Raw genomic sequence first — 17,084 nt, 5'->3', positions numbered from 1 at the left:
GCTCAAGTATCGGATACGAATTGGCAAAGATATAGCCATGACTTTGGGCCATATATGAAAATCCAGCATTTGGCAAGGGGCTCCATCAGAAAAATTGAAAAAATATCGATCGAAAAATTCGTTCTCAGGTTTTGATGCAGATTGATGGAAAATCGAAATACAAATCGTTTGAGATATTCCGCTCAAGTATCGGATGAGAATTGGCAAAGATACAGCCATGACTTGGGGCCATATAAGAAAATCCAGCATTTGGCAAGGGGCTCCATCAGAAAAATTGAAAAAATATCGATCGAAAAATTCGTTCTCAGGTTTTGATGCAGATTGATGGAAAATCGAAATACAAATCGTTTGAGGTATTCCGCTCAAGTATCGGATGCGAATCGGCAAAGATATAGCCGTGACATAAGGGGAATTTATATAAATCCAGCATTTGGCAAAAGTTATGTTACATATGTAAGTTCGTATTTAATTTTGTAAGAGTGTTGTAGCTTCGGTGACCTCCAATAATATTTTGGCCTTAAAAATATTTTTTGTTAAAGGGCTCGACAGAACTTCTTACAATTTTAACCGGATGCAGTGTGTGTTTTGATTTGGACAACCTTATCGACTAACAGCTTATTTCTTTTCTTGAGTTGACATTTTTCTTGAATTTTCTTTATCCTTTTTTAGCTGCCAGAAGGAGCTAAGTAAAAAAAGCAACACAAATGCGAAAATAAAAGAACTGGAAGGCTTCCCTTTTTTACAGAACTGACGGCACTTGAAAAAATATAGGTGCTTTTAATTAGTTACTTAAAAATTAATCTCGAATTTATTAATAATAAATATTTTTAATTATTTGTGATATATTATTCAAATTTTATTTTTAATAAATAAGAATAGAATATATCCATTTTCCAGTGAATATCTTAGGCTGTTTCTCCTTTCAATTCCGTTGCTTGTAAAGTCCCTTTTGTTTCCTCGTTTGTGTTTGTACTAAAAAGTAACAAATATGTGGTATTAATTTTTGTTGTTCGTTTTGCGTTGTACTTTGCAGACGCGTTGAATAAAAAGAAAATAAATAAAAACAGAGCCCCCAAGACACAGACACACTCATTGATACGAATGAGTAGTGTATTAATATAAATAAAGCAAAAACAAAAGCAAAACGAGCCAAAATGCGAGCAAGCAACCCAAAAAACTTGGTCCGCATCTCGCACTTATCATACAGCCACCCACAGCCCACAACCCACCACCGCCTCACAAATTCGCTCTGCTAGCCTGGTTGTCTGGTGTGCCTCGCCTGGCCTGGCGTTTTATTGTTTTCCGTTTTCCACGCTCATCGCGCCGCCCACGAGCGTGTTCACCTTCTTTTTTATGAATGAACGCGATTTTCTAGCCAGCGGCAAGAGCGCGAAGCAAAAGCAACACAAACATCTAGACGCGCGAAATGTGCAAATGGAAAGTCATTTAAAGGCAACAAAGGGAAAGTAACGACAGCATAAGAATGCTTACACAAAAACTAGAGAGAACAAAATCGCATAAAAACATCAACACGCCCACCGCCCACCGCCTTTTACCTTTTCCCTTTAACCATAGCCATTATTTTAGCCAACTGCTAACAAGCTAACGACCACGCTGGAACCAGTAACAAGAGATGCTTTCCGAAACTCTGCCATTTATTGGTAGGACGTAGACGTAATTATCTCAATAAATTGTTGGCTTAAAAGGGCTTAACATGAAAGTTTGTTTGACATTTCGGGGTTTAAAATATGAAAAAAAGGATATTGGAAAAGGATAAGAGATTGGAAGTATTTTTTATTATGCATTTAAAGCCACATTAAGTCCAATCTTGCCTCGGCATTTGGGCCATTCGAAGAATGGTAAACAAAATCTGAGAGCCACCGCGATTGCGGCTCAAATAGTTTTCCCAGTCAGCCTGTAATAGCCGCCAACCGCTTAACCGCTCTAACCCATCGAAGCCGGCAACTAGCCATCCGAACGCCGAGGCACAACCCGCCGTTTGATGCTCCTGTTGTGTTGTCTCTATTTCATTTTCGATGGCCCCATCGCTGTTAAGGCCCCAACGAAGTCTTCAGGCCGGGGCCATTGTCTTAATTTCGAGTGATAAGCCAAAAGGGTGTCCACCTCCATACCACCCACTTCCGCCAACGTGTTCGATCCGATTCGTCATGGCGCGGCGAACATGTTCGATGGGGCTGCCGAGCTGGCTCTTTCTGATTTCAGGTTTCAGTTCAAACTCACACGTTGCTCATACGCAACGTTGGCCGGGCGGAAAAATCACAATTTCCACACAGACTTTCCGATTGTTTGTTGTTTGTGCTTTCGGCGTGTATGTTGCGGGAAAACATTGTGCGTGATTTGAAAAATTGTTTCAAAAACCCAAAAAAAAAATCTTCAAAGGAAAAATATCGAAAACGCCAAGGCGTTCGCTGAATGAAATGTTACACTAGAATGATTAAATGTGTGTTAAATGCTTAATATATTAAATACATTTATCATTTGTCCAAATCAAGAATACATATCGCCGCCGAAAAGATTTTAAACACTTTGGAGTTCTGGCAGTCTGGATGAGATTTATGTGCCGCGCCAACATCATTTTTGACTGGTAAATGGTTTTTGAAATTCATTTCTTGTATACATTTTGTAAAACAAAGTACTTTCCCGCTGTAACAAATTATTTTCGCAGTTCATCATCGGGCTATTCCGTTTTTATGATTTGTTTGCGAAAGGTTTTCGTTCTCAGAACGCCACAAAACTAAACAAACCGATGGAATGGTATGGAATTTGATTTTTGAATATTTCCAATGATAAGTCGGCACTTATCTTAAACGCCCAAAGGCCAACCTGATATCAATATCAAACCAAACATAATATAACTTATCTAACTCCCGATGACTTTTTACTAAGCTGTGTGGAAGGTCACCATTTTTGTTCTAGTTTGTACCAAAAATAAATATTATTTTTTCTGTAAAACTCTACCAACTGCCGGAAATGATGGCTGTGCGGCATTTGTTTGGCTGAATGCTAGTTGTTGGTCAGTGGGAAGCGGTCCTCGAAAAGGTCAACCCAGACTTTCAAACTCTTGGATCGTTGCTAAGGTTAATACTTGCCAAAAAGGCTGCATCCCAGTAACAAAAGTTTGTTTCGTTAAAGTTTTGCAAGTTGGCTAACATTTTTCGACAGACACTTTTGGGACAATTGGAGATTGGTTAGCAACTGCAAGGTAAAGATTTAATTTAGCCATTTTCTGGGTTCAAAAAGTTCCCATTAACTATTAAAGTTTGAGAGCTGCATTTGGGCAAAATTTGATGAATGACCATTAAGTTAATGGCCACTTTAAAGAACCCATTCTTTTTCAATTTACGACCAGAGAGTTCGTAAATAATTCGCACGGGTTCAGAGTTCAATTGAGCTTAGGCCAATGTCTATTGCAATTCCCACTCGGTCTGGCAATCCCCAATTCTATTTGTCAATCGCTTTCAATTACATTTCATTTACGCCCAGTGATTTGCAGGCATTTTCCATTTGGTCAAGTTTTCTTCTTCCATTTCCCCCCCCCCATTTTTTTGCTCCCTTGCGGTTAGCCGGAGCCACATCCTTTTAGCAGCTCCTTTCTGCAACTGTTTGTTTATTTACTCCTGGAATTGGAGCTTAAGTTTGGCCACCGCTTAATGTACTTTTATTGCCTGGCCGTAGTTTCCCGCTTTACGGCCTAATTAAATTCAAATGTCGCATTAAATTTTGCTCTGCCATAAAAACCGACCGGGCCAAGATGAGCGACATCGTTTTCTATTTATTTAGTTTAAAGTTCAGAGCCAGCACACTCACGAGAAGTGTGACGATGATGATGAGTCGGGCACTTGAAAGAGATTTATGGCCCCGATTTATTGATGAGTCTTCTCAGAAGACCTCTGGCAAATAAGCCCTGATTGAGAGGTAAAGTGGAATGTTGATGGCCTGTGTCCTCACCCTCCCTGGAAGCCAAACAATTGGCCACTGCACGTGTTCAACTGCCTTGTATCTTAGCTTTTGTGGCCTGCATTTTGTCCCACCGCCGTCGCCTGCGCCTGCCATCTTCCGATTTCCATCTGCGAATGGCACTAATGTCACGCTGATGAGTATTAATTGAGTAAAGCTTGCCGGCACAGCACATGCAGACTACATCTCAAGCCCAGCCCACCTCCCAGTATCCGTGACTTTGGGGCTATAAATCTAACACACACCCCCGCCGAACGGGCCACATGGCACTCGGTCACATGTCGAAAAGTTTCACCAGCCTTACTACTTTTGGGGAAAAGTAGGCTTAAGAAATTGTTAGGGCTTACCATTCAATAGTTTATCATAACAAGAATTCTTTTGATACAAATCTATCAAATCTATTATAATAATTATTTATTAAACACTTAACTGTTCTCTTTACAAAATGACTATTCGAGGGTAAAAGTCAAAACCACAATCTCTTGATGAATCACAAAAGCGTAAAATTGTGAAAGCTGATATCATGCCAACTGTGCTTTTTTATTGGTTGACCTATTCCCCCAATAGTAACTATAGTACAGTAGGATAAATGGATTATATAACAATCATTTCACGCTCTCTTTTAATTTGTTGAGATTATTTATATGCAAATGCAACGCCCTTTAACGCCTTTCTTGCCCTTTTCCACATAAGATTGCATATTTAATACGAACTGAGTCTCGACCCAGAGATGCTTGGCTCTGATTAAGTTCAGGTTTTCCCTGGAATTTTCTTTCCGTACACTTTCTTGACGTGTGCCTCATGTTTTCGTGACTTGTGCTGCTGACCATGTGCATGTGAGTTAACCATTGTCCTGCTGGTCCCGAGTCCTTCACAATATGCCTCTCACCCCCCACCAGCTGGCAGCCCGCAAGCACACTTCTATACTCGCATGTGGTGCTCTGGATTTGCTTAACCACCCAACCACCCACTCACCCACCTCTCATACCCCACTCCATTCCCTCATCTTTACTCGAGGCAAACAATTAGTGCTGGTTGTTGTTGTTCCCTTATCGTTGTGTGTGTGCGTGTTTTTGTAACTGTGTTTAAACAGTTGGCGTCAAAATTATAATTAAAACGTGCATCAAAGTCGTAAGCGGCCCAGCACAGCATGTCACAATTTGTTATTGTTGCTGCCCCATCACAAAATTTTGTGATTTATCGGTAAAGTCGGCTACCATTTTCCATTTCCACTCTCCCCAGCTACCGCTCCACCACTCGACATTTCGTCCTTGTAGCTTAATTGAATTTTTATTGCCAAGTTTGCATAATGTGAGCCTGTCTGCATGGCGAGGGTGCCGCATCTGGGATCTATGGCCGCTAAAAGTCCAATGCGGCGTATACGTAATCTATGAGCATCTATGAGCATTACGCATTACGCCGCGTCAGCTCGAAAATTTTCGCTTAAATGCAGTGACCCATTAAGGACTGCGATAAGCAACAGTAGTTGCGCTAGTTGCGACCGCAAAAAAAAAAAAATACTGTTGCCGGCAGGACACTGCTGGCAGGACGCGTTATAATCAACTAACTAACTCATTGTTTTAGCTGCAGTTGTCCTTGATTTTTTGATATGATCAGGGTAGTGGGGAAATTGTTGCGGTTGGCTTTGCCCTTTTTGGCAATTTATTATAAATCCTCCTAGACTGAAACGACTTAAAAAGCAATAATTATAACGACATAAACAAAAGTTTTAATATTTATCCAAGGATTCCCCAAGGCGCAGCTGAAGCGTCTTGGAAAGACTTACTCTCCAGAGAGTGCCATCAACATATCAGGCCATAATCTGAAACTAAATAAATTCCCGAGTCTCTGGAGAGTGTGATAAGAACGTATCGAGTGCGACCTCAAGACCTCGAATTGGCACGTTCTCTGGCTTCGTTGTTTGAAAACTGAATATATGATGAAATCGGTTCGGGTTAAGGCCCATTGTTGCTGCTCTGGGCCTGCAGAACTCTGTCAGTTAGTCCTCCGGTCTGTCCGTCAGTTTGTCAAGCCATCAGTCAGTCCATTACTGCCCCACGGGCTGCCTAAGCAAAAAAATAGAAATGAAAAAAAAATTGCATGCGTCAAGCTGATTTTTCATTCATAGCAGCTTAGAGCAATGGTGCATTGTTTTTGCCGTTTTCCTGCTGCCTTCGCCTCTTGACTTTTTGACATGGACACGCGACCGGGCTCAGTGGATTCATTGGATTCAATGGATTTAGTGGATTCAGTGGGGTCTTGGACATCGAAGTGGTGGTCGGGGTCAGAGGGCCACCCTGGGAACTTTCAAGTGTCAGAGTTCATTAGAAAAATATCTGCATGCTAGAGTGGCCTTTCATATATTTCATTTTATTTATCTTCTCATGCAGTTTCAATTCATGCCAGGCACAAAAACAAAATGCTAGTAAACCAGAAAAATATAAATTGAATTCCCCAGCAACAATGGGCAATTGTTCACTGAAAGGGTTCGCCAGCAAACCTCAACGGGCCAAGAGTTCTGTTGTTCTGATTTGATTTATGAAACAGACAGCTTTACCTTCAATCTCTATTTATATTTTTTTTTTTGTCTGAAATATATATATTTTACTGCAATCACGAGATTTATGGTTATATGGCCAATATAGTTTGTTTGGCTGTTAGAATATGCAATTGCGGAATAGATGATTGTGTTTGCCAGACTGACGTCTAATGTGAAAAAAAATGTTTTTAAAACAAACAAAAAATTGTGTATGTGAAAGTTAAATCCTCTTTGTTGTATTAAAAGCTTAAGTCGCCTTTGTATATTTTTTTACAATTACAGTTTCGCTTTTAAAACGTCAGCTGTCATGGATTTGAAACATAAAAGCATTTCAATTAAGCTTTGCCTTTAATAACATTTTTTTAAGTGTCAATTGACATTTTTTTGTCTACCCAGAGATACTGTTTATTTTGGCTTTAACATCTTTAATTTACTGCCAACGAGCAACAACATATCAAGTGGAATTATCGGGTAGCTAGCACTCGATTATCTTTAAATTATCGCTGACAGGTGAAATGATTTTCTATAAATAAAACAATTGCCTAATAAATATGTTACTATCTGCCACAATGTAATGTCATCATTAGAGTGTGAAACAACTCCAAATATTTGGGCCAAGAAGACCAAGCTAGACGTCACTCAAAATTAAGATAAGCCCCTGGTAGTCAGTCACTTGTCAATGGAGAAGGTGGATTTGCTCGGCAAACATATTTTCAGTTAAAGTAACAGTTTATGCCACTCCAGTGGTCAATTGGGGAGATCCGTCTGTGACCCTTTGCATGGCTACATGTTTATTTTGTCCTTCTGATTCGGATCCTGCCCAGGGATCCTGCCTCAACTGGATGTGGAGTCTGTGCGTGCAGGCAACGAAGCGTGCGTGCCTTTCCAGCTGAGTGATGAAAGCATTTAGACAGACCCACTCCCCCACTAACTAACACACACACAGGCACACTCATCCTTCCCCCGTGCTCGTTCGGATCTCATCCCTGCTTCGATTCGGCAAAGGACCACTTATGTGGCACGCAGTGGAAGCTCCGGCATCGACATTGGCATCCTTTTCCCTTCTCGATTTCGACAAAGGAGTGCTTAAAGCCAGACGAGTAAGAGGCTAATCGAATGAGAGATACCTTGTAGAAAAAGTAAAAAAATATTACCCTAATTCTAATTTAATAAATTTTAGCCTTAAACAAAAGTCAACTCATTCTAATTAAAATCTATTACAAAAACTTCCCTCAAAGCTTTGTTTACCTTTGTCTACCACAAAGTTAGCCATTTGTTTTAACCCACAAACCATATGTTGCCCTTTAAAGACTAACAAATTAGAATATTTGCCACTAAACCATTAAGGTAAAAGCAGCATTTCTGGGACAAACCGAACATACATCGCATCCCCTAGAATCGTTCACATAAATGTGGAACTTTGGCCAGAATCCCAGCGCCAGGACAGAATTGACACACGTCACAATTTTGCCTTCCAGCTGGTGTGTAATGCACCTGAGGCAACTTACCTGGCAACTGTCCACCCACCACCTCTGCCGCCCCAGCCGCCCAGCCACCCACTACCCCCTTCTCAGAGGACTATTTATAGAGCTGCCATGTACCATGTTACCATATAGCATACTCTTGGTGGCCGTTCGTTCTAACTAATGTTGTTGAGATAGCTTTTTTATGGCCAAGTTTTAGTTATAACTGAGTTTTAAGGGTTTTTACATTATTTTTTGTTTGTTTTATTATAAAAATAGTTAATTAAAGAATAATAGTAGACATATAAAGATAAAAAATATTGGGAAACAGGATAGTAAGAAGGTAAAATACGTTCACAACATTTATTATAGTTTATAAATATTTCTACAAAGCACATATCAATTTGTGATCGGTGTTTATAACATATAATTAGTATCTATTTTTTTTAGAATTTTGTTTTTAGAATTAAAACTTCACAATCCTAAAAACCCTTCCCTTAAAAAAGAACCTCTAAAACCTGCCATCTCTGTTCATGATGAGAAGAAGCTTCAGAAATTTGCCTGAGTTGCCATTTGAAGCGAGACTTGTCTCTATGACAATATGCCATATATCCATATGTACATCGTACAATCAACATTAAACATATACCCATGACATATACACATACACGAATACCCCAATACAGATATGGTTTAGTTGGTTTTGGTAAGCTTGTGTGTTGGCCATGTTAGCTGTGCATGTTTATGGCGCAAAATATTTGCCTGTTTATTTATTGATGCGTCTATTTATTTTTGTTTGTGAATGAAACAGATGAAAAAACACGATGTTTGGGGCAAAGGGAGATGCTGGCTGGCTAGCGAAATTTGATTTTCCAGTTTTTGGGTTTTTCCAAAAATATGATTTCCCTAATTCGGTTATTAAATAGTGCTCCCTAATTGCCTGTCAGATGTCCTTTTGGGTTGGGCGAGCAGGGCGCCCAAAGTGGATTAGCAGCCAGTTGTGTCTCCTTTTGCTGGCCCATTTAGCCGGCTTCAGGATTTGTTATGTTAATGTCAGCTGCTAACGATGTGCTGTGTCCTTGGTCCTTATCAAGGTTGTCCTTTTTCGGGCCATGTTATCCATGGCGTTGGCCTGTTATTTTTAAATTATGGCGCCTGCCAAAACCGTTTCTCGCTTGTCGTTGGTTTTGATGATTAAGAGCCCTGCAATGATGCTGGCAAAATATTTCATCTATGCACAGGCCCTCCACCGGCAAAATAAAATAAAAACAAAGAAAGGAGCTAAGACTTGACCCCACAGCAGACCCCCCAGCGAGGTCAATTTCTTGAGTAGATAATATAATTCTTTCCAGCTCCCTGACTGCGTTTTTTCTTGTGTTTTTTTTGCGAGGAAAGTCAAACCTCCGAAGGGTCCTTCCCCATTCATTTCTCACCTCCCCGACTCACACTGTGGCCCCGCCCCAGTTGGAAACTTGGCGACTTACAGTTATTTCTACAAAATGCTTTACATATTTGCGCTTTTTGCCCAGCCCATCCCTTTTGGCCCACAAGACACAAAATTGTGTCGTCATATGAGGAAGTGGTGGGTGGCTGGATGGAGGTGGTGCTGGGAGTTAGCATACGGTCTTGGCATAATATGTAAATTTCTCAACGCTACGTGGCTTAAATTGTTATCACAATTTCCGAATAACTCGCCAAATGCCAAAAACCCCAGAAGGATAAAATATTCTGGGGCAGCCTTGGAAGGCAATCCTGGCCGGTGGAATAATATCATAGGATGTGTGCGCAAATATAGAAAAAGAATGTTACATTAAAGTTTCAGCCAGATGGGGCTTTCAACTCTTTAAAATTCATTTATAAAGTTGGCCTAACATCCTGACTAGCTTTCCAAATCCAAATCAAATCAATAAACCACTAAATAAACCACAAAGAGTGGATGCCCCCCGGAAAATAGTTCCACTCGGGGCATTGGCAACATTCTGGCAACTCATTCTATGAGGTTAGCCCGTCATTATTGTTCAGCGTAATCACATTATTTGTGCAGCACAGTGCAGCAGATCGGGGAATTCCCCTTGAACTTTCCGTGAATGTCACACGAGCTGTCGGTTCGCTCACCTCAATTCCCAATGCTCCTTCCCATTTTTTCCGTTTCTAACACCTCCCAGAATCAAATATTATGTTAGCCAAGCCCGAACACACAGGAAGAAATATCTTATAACTCTTTAAAGATAATAATAAAATTATAACAAGACAGTTTTCTTAACCATCTTACATTTCATTTTAAATAAACTCACATATTTATTATAATATATAGTTTATACATTTTCTTTCTGTGCATAAATGTATAGGGTATGGGTAAGTGAGTGACAGGCAATAAAAATGGGAGGCGACACTTTTCCCGGCCACTTCCGGCCAAGCCGGAAATGTTTCTGGACGGCCGGAGGAGGTGTCCGCTTCGGGAGGATGGGTGTTGCCAAAGGCCGTACCCGAACGCTATGCAAATAATTTAATTAATATTTTATTTCGGACACCCTCGGCTGGCGAGGCGGAAGAAAATTGGATTTTTATTTACATTTTTGCACTTACTTGAACTCGCCCGAGGATTCTCAATGGGCATGCCAGCGCGGGGAGCTGTAAGTCTGAATATGAATGTAAGTGTGGATGTGAGTGTGAATACGTCTACGAGTACGGGCATTGAATGGCATAAGAAATGCACAATAAAAACAGATGCGAACGTAAATTAAATCTCAGCGTTCGGCCAGATGCGTTGGCATTGGCCTGCAGTCAAAAATTTGAGAGAAGAAATCGTTGAACGTTCAACCAAAATCAACTTACGACTGTAAACAGTAAACAAATCTAAGGTATATCCACATATAAACTGGCATATATATATTCCCATACCCGTCCAGCCATAGTTCAGACAGTTAGTTGCTCATAAATCAATGGGGATTATGTGTGCTAATAAAAGTTTAAGAACTGGCTGGAAAAAGTACACAAGTACGCACAAAAAGAGCATCAACCAGGAAGCATTTGAAAGTTTTTTCGGCGATTACGCATACGCAGTGTTTTTCGAGCAGTAATTACTAAGTAAAGTACATTAAATTATGATTAATGTTTAGGCCAAAACAGTTATGGATAGCTAAGTAAGACCTCCATCCATGAGTAGGTACCAATTTAAACTTATTGTCAATAATTTTAACAAGCCCCTGCTTATCAAGCCCCTGTTTTAAATATTCGTTGATGGATATAATCTACCCTCATGTCGCTGTCGTTTATAATTAAATTTGACTGTATTATCTCGGCATAACTCTTTTTTTCACAGTTTGCTCTTTATCGTGGCTGTTTGTCTGTTTGTACACCCAGAAGGCATGTGTCTGTTGACACTTCTGGCCCCCAAGGTCACAGCCGAAATAATCATAATCATAAAAAAAGAGCCCAGCGCCAGAACATAAAAGCGGAAAGCTGAGCAAATTTCTGTGACAGTAGATTGCAATAAATAATAAATTATAAGAGCTAATGTGAGCAATGAGCAAAGGGGGACTTCGTCGACGGGTATTCATCACAGGGATGTGAGGATATATATATGTATGTAGGTCCTGTATAAAGTCTCGCGTGTTCCTGCATCGTTGGTAACTGAAAAAGAAAAAGACTGGCAACTTTTTTGGGGCACACTGCGTGGCCAACACGCAGCCCGTCAGTCATTCTGCTTACCTCTCACTTTTCTGGCTTTTTCTTCAATTCCAGACCCAAGTTTTTCAACCAATCTTTGCCCGATTTCCTTGGAACAACCTTTCTCATGCTCCCTTTGTTCAGGCCAAGTTTTTTACGCGGCTTCCACAGAGCAAGGAAACTTTCTCAAGTGATTGAATTCAATTGGATTGGATAAATTTGTCGGCGTAAAAAACTTTAAATTTACAATCATTGAGACAACCGCCGACTGGCCACGCCCTCCTTGTCGATAAATGAACTCCATGGGAAGGGTGGGAGAGAGATACTTTTCGCCCTTGTAGTACTCGGTGGAAGCTAATCGGTGACCGAGTGATGTCTGGATTTTCCAGGGCATTATGCAAACATTGTCGGATTTTTATTGTCAGACTTTAAAGTTGGCCCGAAGTTTCGCATTTCGGTTAAAAGTTTTGGCTGTAGGCAAAGCTGCGGGCTTAAAAGGACACGTTTTTTCTTTTCGTCCGCCCAGAGAGGTCTGCTCAATATTCATGTTCGCCGTGGCTTTGGGCGAATGCAAATCAACATTCTTTAAGCTCGAAAAAGTTTTATTGGGCCAACAGCAATCAGGGCTCTGACGACCAGAGGGGAGTCGTTAAAAGTAGTTCGGGATGCTGGCCAACTTCTGGGAAGTTGTTAGTGTTTGATAAGAAATTGATGAAGAGTCGCGAGCAGAAAGGGAAGTGGCAGCTTGGGTTCTAATTCTACTCAGGAATTAATTACAAAATAAATTCTTTAAATAACCGATGTGATTTTAAATTAGCTTGTCTCCAAATACACTTTCCGATTAATTAAAATTAAAATATTTATGGCCAATTATGGCTCTTATGAAGCCGTCATGCTGTCAACATTTTGAATATGCAATTATGGAAATATTTGCGGTGGCAATAGTGCCTGTTATTTATGTGGCTTGTGGCACGGCAACAATCGATTATGTGACAGATGATTTGAGCCCCGTTCGAAGCTATTTATCAATCAGCATTATAGTGCCATCCACAAGTACACAAGCTCCACGTGTTTATCCGAGTTAAATGCTAAATTCTGAGATAAATTCCGAACGAATTCTTTATGCAAATTCATTGCCCCCAAACCATATCGCCGCACACGCAAATCCCAGAGACAAACACATAAATTCAAATGAATTTCAATTACTCAGGCCGTGATTATGTACTCGAACGTCGGAGGTCCAGGAAATCCAGAGCAGGTGTCACTGGTCAGGCGCAGTCCACCCACCTCCCAGCCTGCCATCCAGGTGGGTGGGAGGAACCAACAACCTTTAATCAAAACTGTACGCCCTCTGTTATCAACAATAGCCTCCATATGCCGCTAGGAAATGGAGGAAAATGGGAAATGCGCTGGCAATTTTTGCTGGAAAACCTCTCATTAGCATGTGTTTTGTTTTTCTATCTGTCCGATATTTGTGTATGCGTATTCTCCGACTAACCGTCAGCACAATTAACATTTTTTATGAGCTGTAAAATTTCTTAAATTTGATGAATTTATACGTCCAGCAAGAAAATTCAAAATATACAGAGTGAAAATGTGCAACAATCAAAACAATAAAGGCCAAGGTAGCAGATACGTAAATATACTAGATAATCTCTGTGCCAAGTGCTAGATATTGTTTAAATTAGAGACTGCAGGTGATGGTACAAATCGAATGGGAATTTTAAAAAATAATTGAATGAGCCTCACAATACAGGCCTTAAAAATAGTCAATCTTGTTTATTTATTTTCCAAATATAATATTTTATAGGATATCACAAAGTCGACTAATTAAGATTCTCCAAAATTTCTGGCTCGTTAAATATATGTAGCTAGTAGCTAGAAATATTCAAATACATATATGCATAGACTTCTTGTCGACAAAGATTTTTTCATAATATTCGCTTAGATTTTTCTGCTCGGTATAATTTGTTTTATTTTTATGGTCGGATAATTTGAATTTTTAATGCTATTAAAAATTCATAATTGGAAAATAATGGGCCCGAAAGAGGACTGACGTGTCAGTGCTAGGCACGAGTGCCGGGAAACTTTGGAAAACTTTTTAAACTAATTTCTGTTTCTTTTCCCCTTTTTTTTCACCCCAACCAGCAGGACGGAAAATGGAAAACTGAAAACGAAACAAACACAGCTTGAAGTAAAATGTCAGCAACTCTAGTACAAAAAACATCAACTGAGAAAATAAACAGCCGATCAGTAGTTGGAGCAGCACAAGCAAAAGAACTAGGAATAGGATCAGGAGTAGGCGCTGTGCCGGAAGAGGACGTTCCTCCATATAAGACCATATCGCTTCTATTACAATACGACATCGACAATACGCTGAATGCGTTCAAGGAGCAGCACAAGATGACACTAGACAACGTTCAACGGGATAACCTGGACCGGGAGCAGGCCACCGAACTGGAGGTGGAGCAGATGGGCTTGGAGAATGGAGCAGGACAAAAATTGAATGCCACATGCATGCCGCCCACGCCACCGGCGACGCCAAACCTACAACAGAACACCGCCCAGAAACGCTGGAAGATTCTGGCCAAGGTCTTGCGCAAGGACTCCGAGGAAACGGTGTCCTCCTCCAGTGATGAATTCAGCGAGGAGCAAACAGCTTCCGTGCGCCGCTTCAAAAGCTTCGATCTCCTGCGCCAGGACAGCTTCGAGGATCACATGAGCCTGAAGTGCCTGGGCAAGACGGAGAACTGGTACAAGTACCGCATGGCCTTGGACAACGAGTTCCAGGAGTACTCCGTCAACATCCACCACATGGAGCGCCAGCTGACCGCCAGCGATCTGATGGGCTTCAACAACACGGGCAACATCTGTGTGTGGCCCTCGGAGGAGGCCCTGACCGCCCTGGTCCTGTCCGATGTATCCGCATATCGTGGCAAATGGATACTGGAGTTGGGCGGAGGGTTCACCTCCCTGGCGGGCCTGATGCTGGCCAAGTACGCTAAACCCTATGCCGTGCATCTCACGGACGGCAACGAGATATCCGTGGAGAATGTCCGGAAGACAGTCTGCCTTAACGAACTGAGCTGCTACACCAAGTGCTCTGTCCTCAAGTGGCAGGAGAGGGCCTCCCGTTCGCCGGCGGAGCAGGGCAAGTTTGATTTCATCCTGTGCGCCGACTGTCTGTTCTTCGACGAGGCCCGGTCGGCGCTGGTGGACACCATCTGGTATTACTTGGCCCCCGAGGGTTATGCCTTGATAATGGCCCCCCGGCGGGGCCGCACCCTCACCGTGTTCAAGGACGAGTGTGTGGCGCGGGGATTCGTGGTGGAGCTGTACCCGCGGTACAACGAGACCATCTGGCAGCGTCACCTCCAGCTGAAGGCCGATTCCGCTCTCTATGACGAGGACCTGCACTATCCATTGCTCCTTCGGCTGTGCAAAACGCACAGCTAGGAGGTGCTCGAGGGGGGCGACGGGACAGGGGGCGAGCCAGCTGGCTTTAGTAGAAGAAATTAAGTTTAGTCAATGTCTTAGTTAATAGCAACCAAATTCCAGTTTACACCTTAAACACACACAAAAAACTTACTCGAAAAATGAGGTCAGTTCTGGCAAACAAGGGCCTCACCAAAAAAATCACAAAAATTCCTTTCCCAAATTGAAGAAAAAATGTTGCAGATTTAATTCATTGCACTGGTGCTGAAAATTAAAATTAAAAGCAAAAAAATCTAAATAAATATATGAAAATGCAAAGTTGATCATTTATTCAGGTGCTCTAAGTGCATAAATATTTAAAATCGGCAAAGAAAAATCTGTCACTATCTGTATTAAAATACAGAAATATTTAAGTTAGAAAAAGGCAAAAATACTCAACCGAAATTTTCAGCACCAGCCAGGTGGATAATCTAGAATGTAACAAAATCAAAAAAAAAAGAGAGAATATTCCTTTGATATGTAAATTTGATTTGCGCTGATTCCACAAAAAGTTTTGTAACTATTTTTTGTTTTACAAAATACTCCCCATTATATATAGTTGCCACGACCATAGTGACCCACGAAAAAAAAATCACACACACACAAAGTATTATTTAAATTTAATGTACACGCTGAATAGCATACTTTCTGGCCGCTTTAATTGAAGCACGAAAAACCAACACCCACAACTGGACGATGTAGAATTTCCTTAAAATTAAAAAAACATATTTGAAAAAACATATTATGAAAAATTGAATTAAAAGAAAAGGTAAACGATGCCAGCGCTCGACCAATTAATTAATAGTTACCTTAAATTAGTCTACTGTAATTACATAGAGCATGTGTTAATGGTTATATGATGATGAGATAAATACAATATCGAAACGCCACGTACATATATTACATGAACATATTGTTTCACTGCCAGTGCAATGATGTCAATGGTAATTACTATTGGAGCGGATGAGTAAACATATTGTCAGAGTTATTAGCTGGGTGGGTGTTCATTAAAGGGCCAATATGGGTGTGTACAAAAAAAGAAAATGGAGGAAAGTACAAAAATAGGGGGAAGCTAACGGCAATCAGGCGGTTTTTATTGCGATTGCGACAGTGGCTAGGCAATTACTTTAACTGTACCCGGATCCAGACTCGGATCCTGACTACGTCAGCAGTGGGTCCTAATTTTGTAATGCCTTTTAATACCCTGGCAGCTCGGGGCTATAAACTCTACTCCACTGTTCTTCAAATGTTAAGTTTTAATCAAGGATGGAACCATAGTCAGTTGCATGAATGCTGTAAGAATAAAATAAATTTCTTTTAATAGAAAATATTACAGAGTACTGGCTAGTTGCTGTGACTCCCTCTGCATCGTATAGCAGCTGACAAAAAATCAAAAATGAAAATAAAAATTAATCTGATAAGCGAAAATTACAAAGTAAACTCAACAGCAAGGCAAACGCACACAAAATTGTCGTTTTCGGTTTGGTATTTGTGTGTGGGGGGTGTGTATGTGCCGGTGTCTGAGTGTGCGTGGCTGTGTGTAAGTGTGTGCGTCATTAACGAGGTCATTGGTAAGTAAGCTTGTTTGATGTGCCCTAGACATGTAATCCTGGCAGCGGGCGAAACGCGAGGGGAAGTCAAACAAACGCAGCCCTACAGGCAGTGGGACAAAAAGCCGGCAGGACATGAAGTCAAAGGCAGGATCAAGTCTGGCGACAGTAGTGTTGGCCCAATAAGATTAAAAAAGGACAACTCCAACGTTGATGGAATAATGAACAAAAAAAAAATGAAAGGGCCAATAACCTTCCCAGAGTTTCATCACGAATTTAAAATGGTTTTAATTTAATCTCATGAACTTAAGGCTCTTAAGTGTGACAGGATTTTGTAAATTAAGTTAAAGCCTTGTTTAAAGTTTAAAAAGAGAAACGAACAAAACAACTTATTGTTTTTATTTTGACCAA

The 17,084-nt window shown here is 40.9% G+C and overlaps 1 protein-coding gene across 2 annotated transcripts; it reads left to right on the top strand.

Annotated features, from left to right (window-relative positions):
• Positions 1-2,222: 2,222 nt before the first annotated feature.
• Positions 2,223-16,026, top strand: LOC6498184 (calmodulin-lysine N-methyltransferase). Of its 2 annotated transcripts, none has more exons than XM_032451490.2 (2): positions 2,223-2,605; positions 13,801-16,026. In XM_032451490.2, exon 2 carries the CDS (start codon positions 13,849-13,851, stop codon positions 15,103-15,105), a length of 1,257 nt encoding a protein of 418 aa, XP_032307381.1. In that variant the 5' UTR covers positions 2,223-2,605; positions 13,801-13,848; the 3' UTR covers positions 15,106-16,026. The 2 variants fall into 2 exon arrangements, with proteins under 2 accessions (XP_032307381.1, XP_001962251.1); XM_001962215.4 differs by having other exon boundaries at positions 13,798-16,026.
• The last annotated feature ends 1,058 nt before the right edge of the window (positions 16,027-17,084 follow it).

The sequence above is a fragment of the Drosophila ananassae genome, chromosome 3R (assembly GCF_017639315.1).
Source record: "Drosophila ananassae strain 14024-0371.13 chromosome 3R, ASM1763931v2, whole genome shotgun sequence".
NCBI classification, from domain to species: Eukaryota; Metazoa; Arthropoda; class Insecta; order Diptera; family Drosophilidae; genus Drosophila; species Drosophila ananassae.
This window is presented reverse-complemented; position numbering and strand designations above follow the sequence as displayed.

Excerpts from the sequence above, each read along its gene's own strand:
- LOC6498184 (XM_032451490.2), top strand. The coding sequence starts at position 13,849 with ATGTCAGCAACTCTAGTACAAAAAACATCAACTGAGAAAATAAACAGC.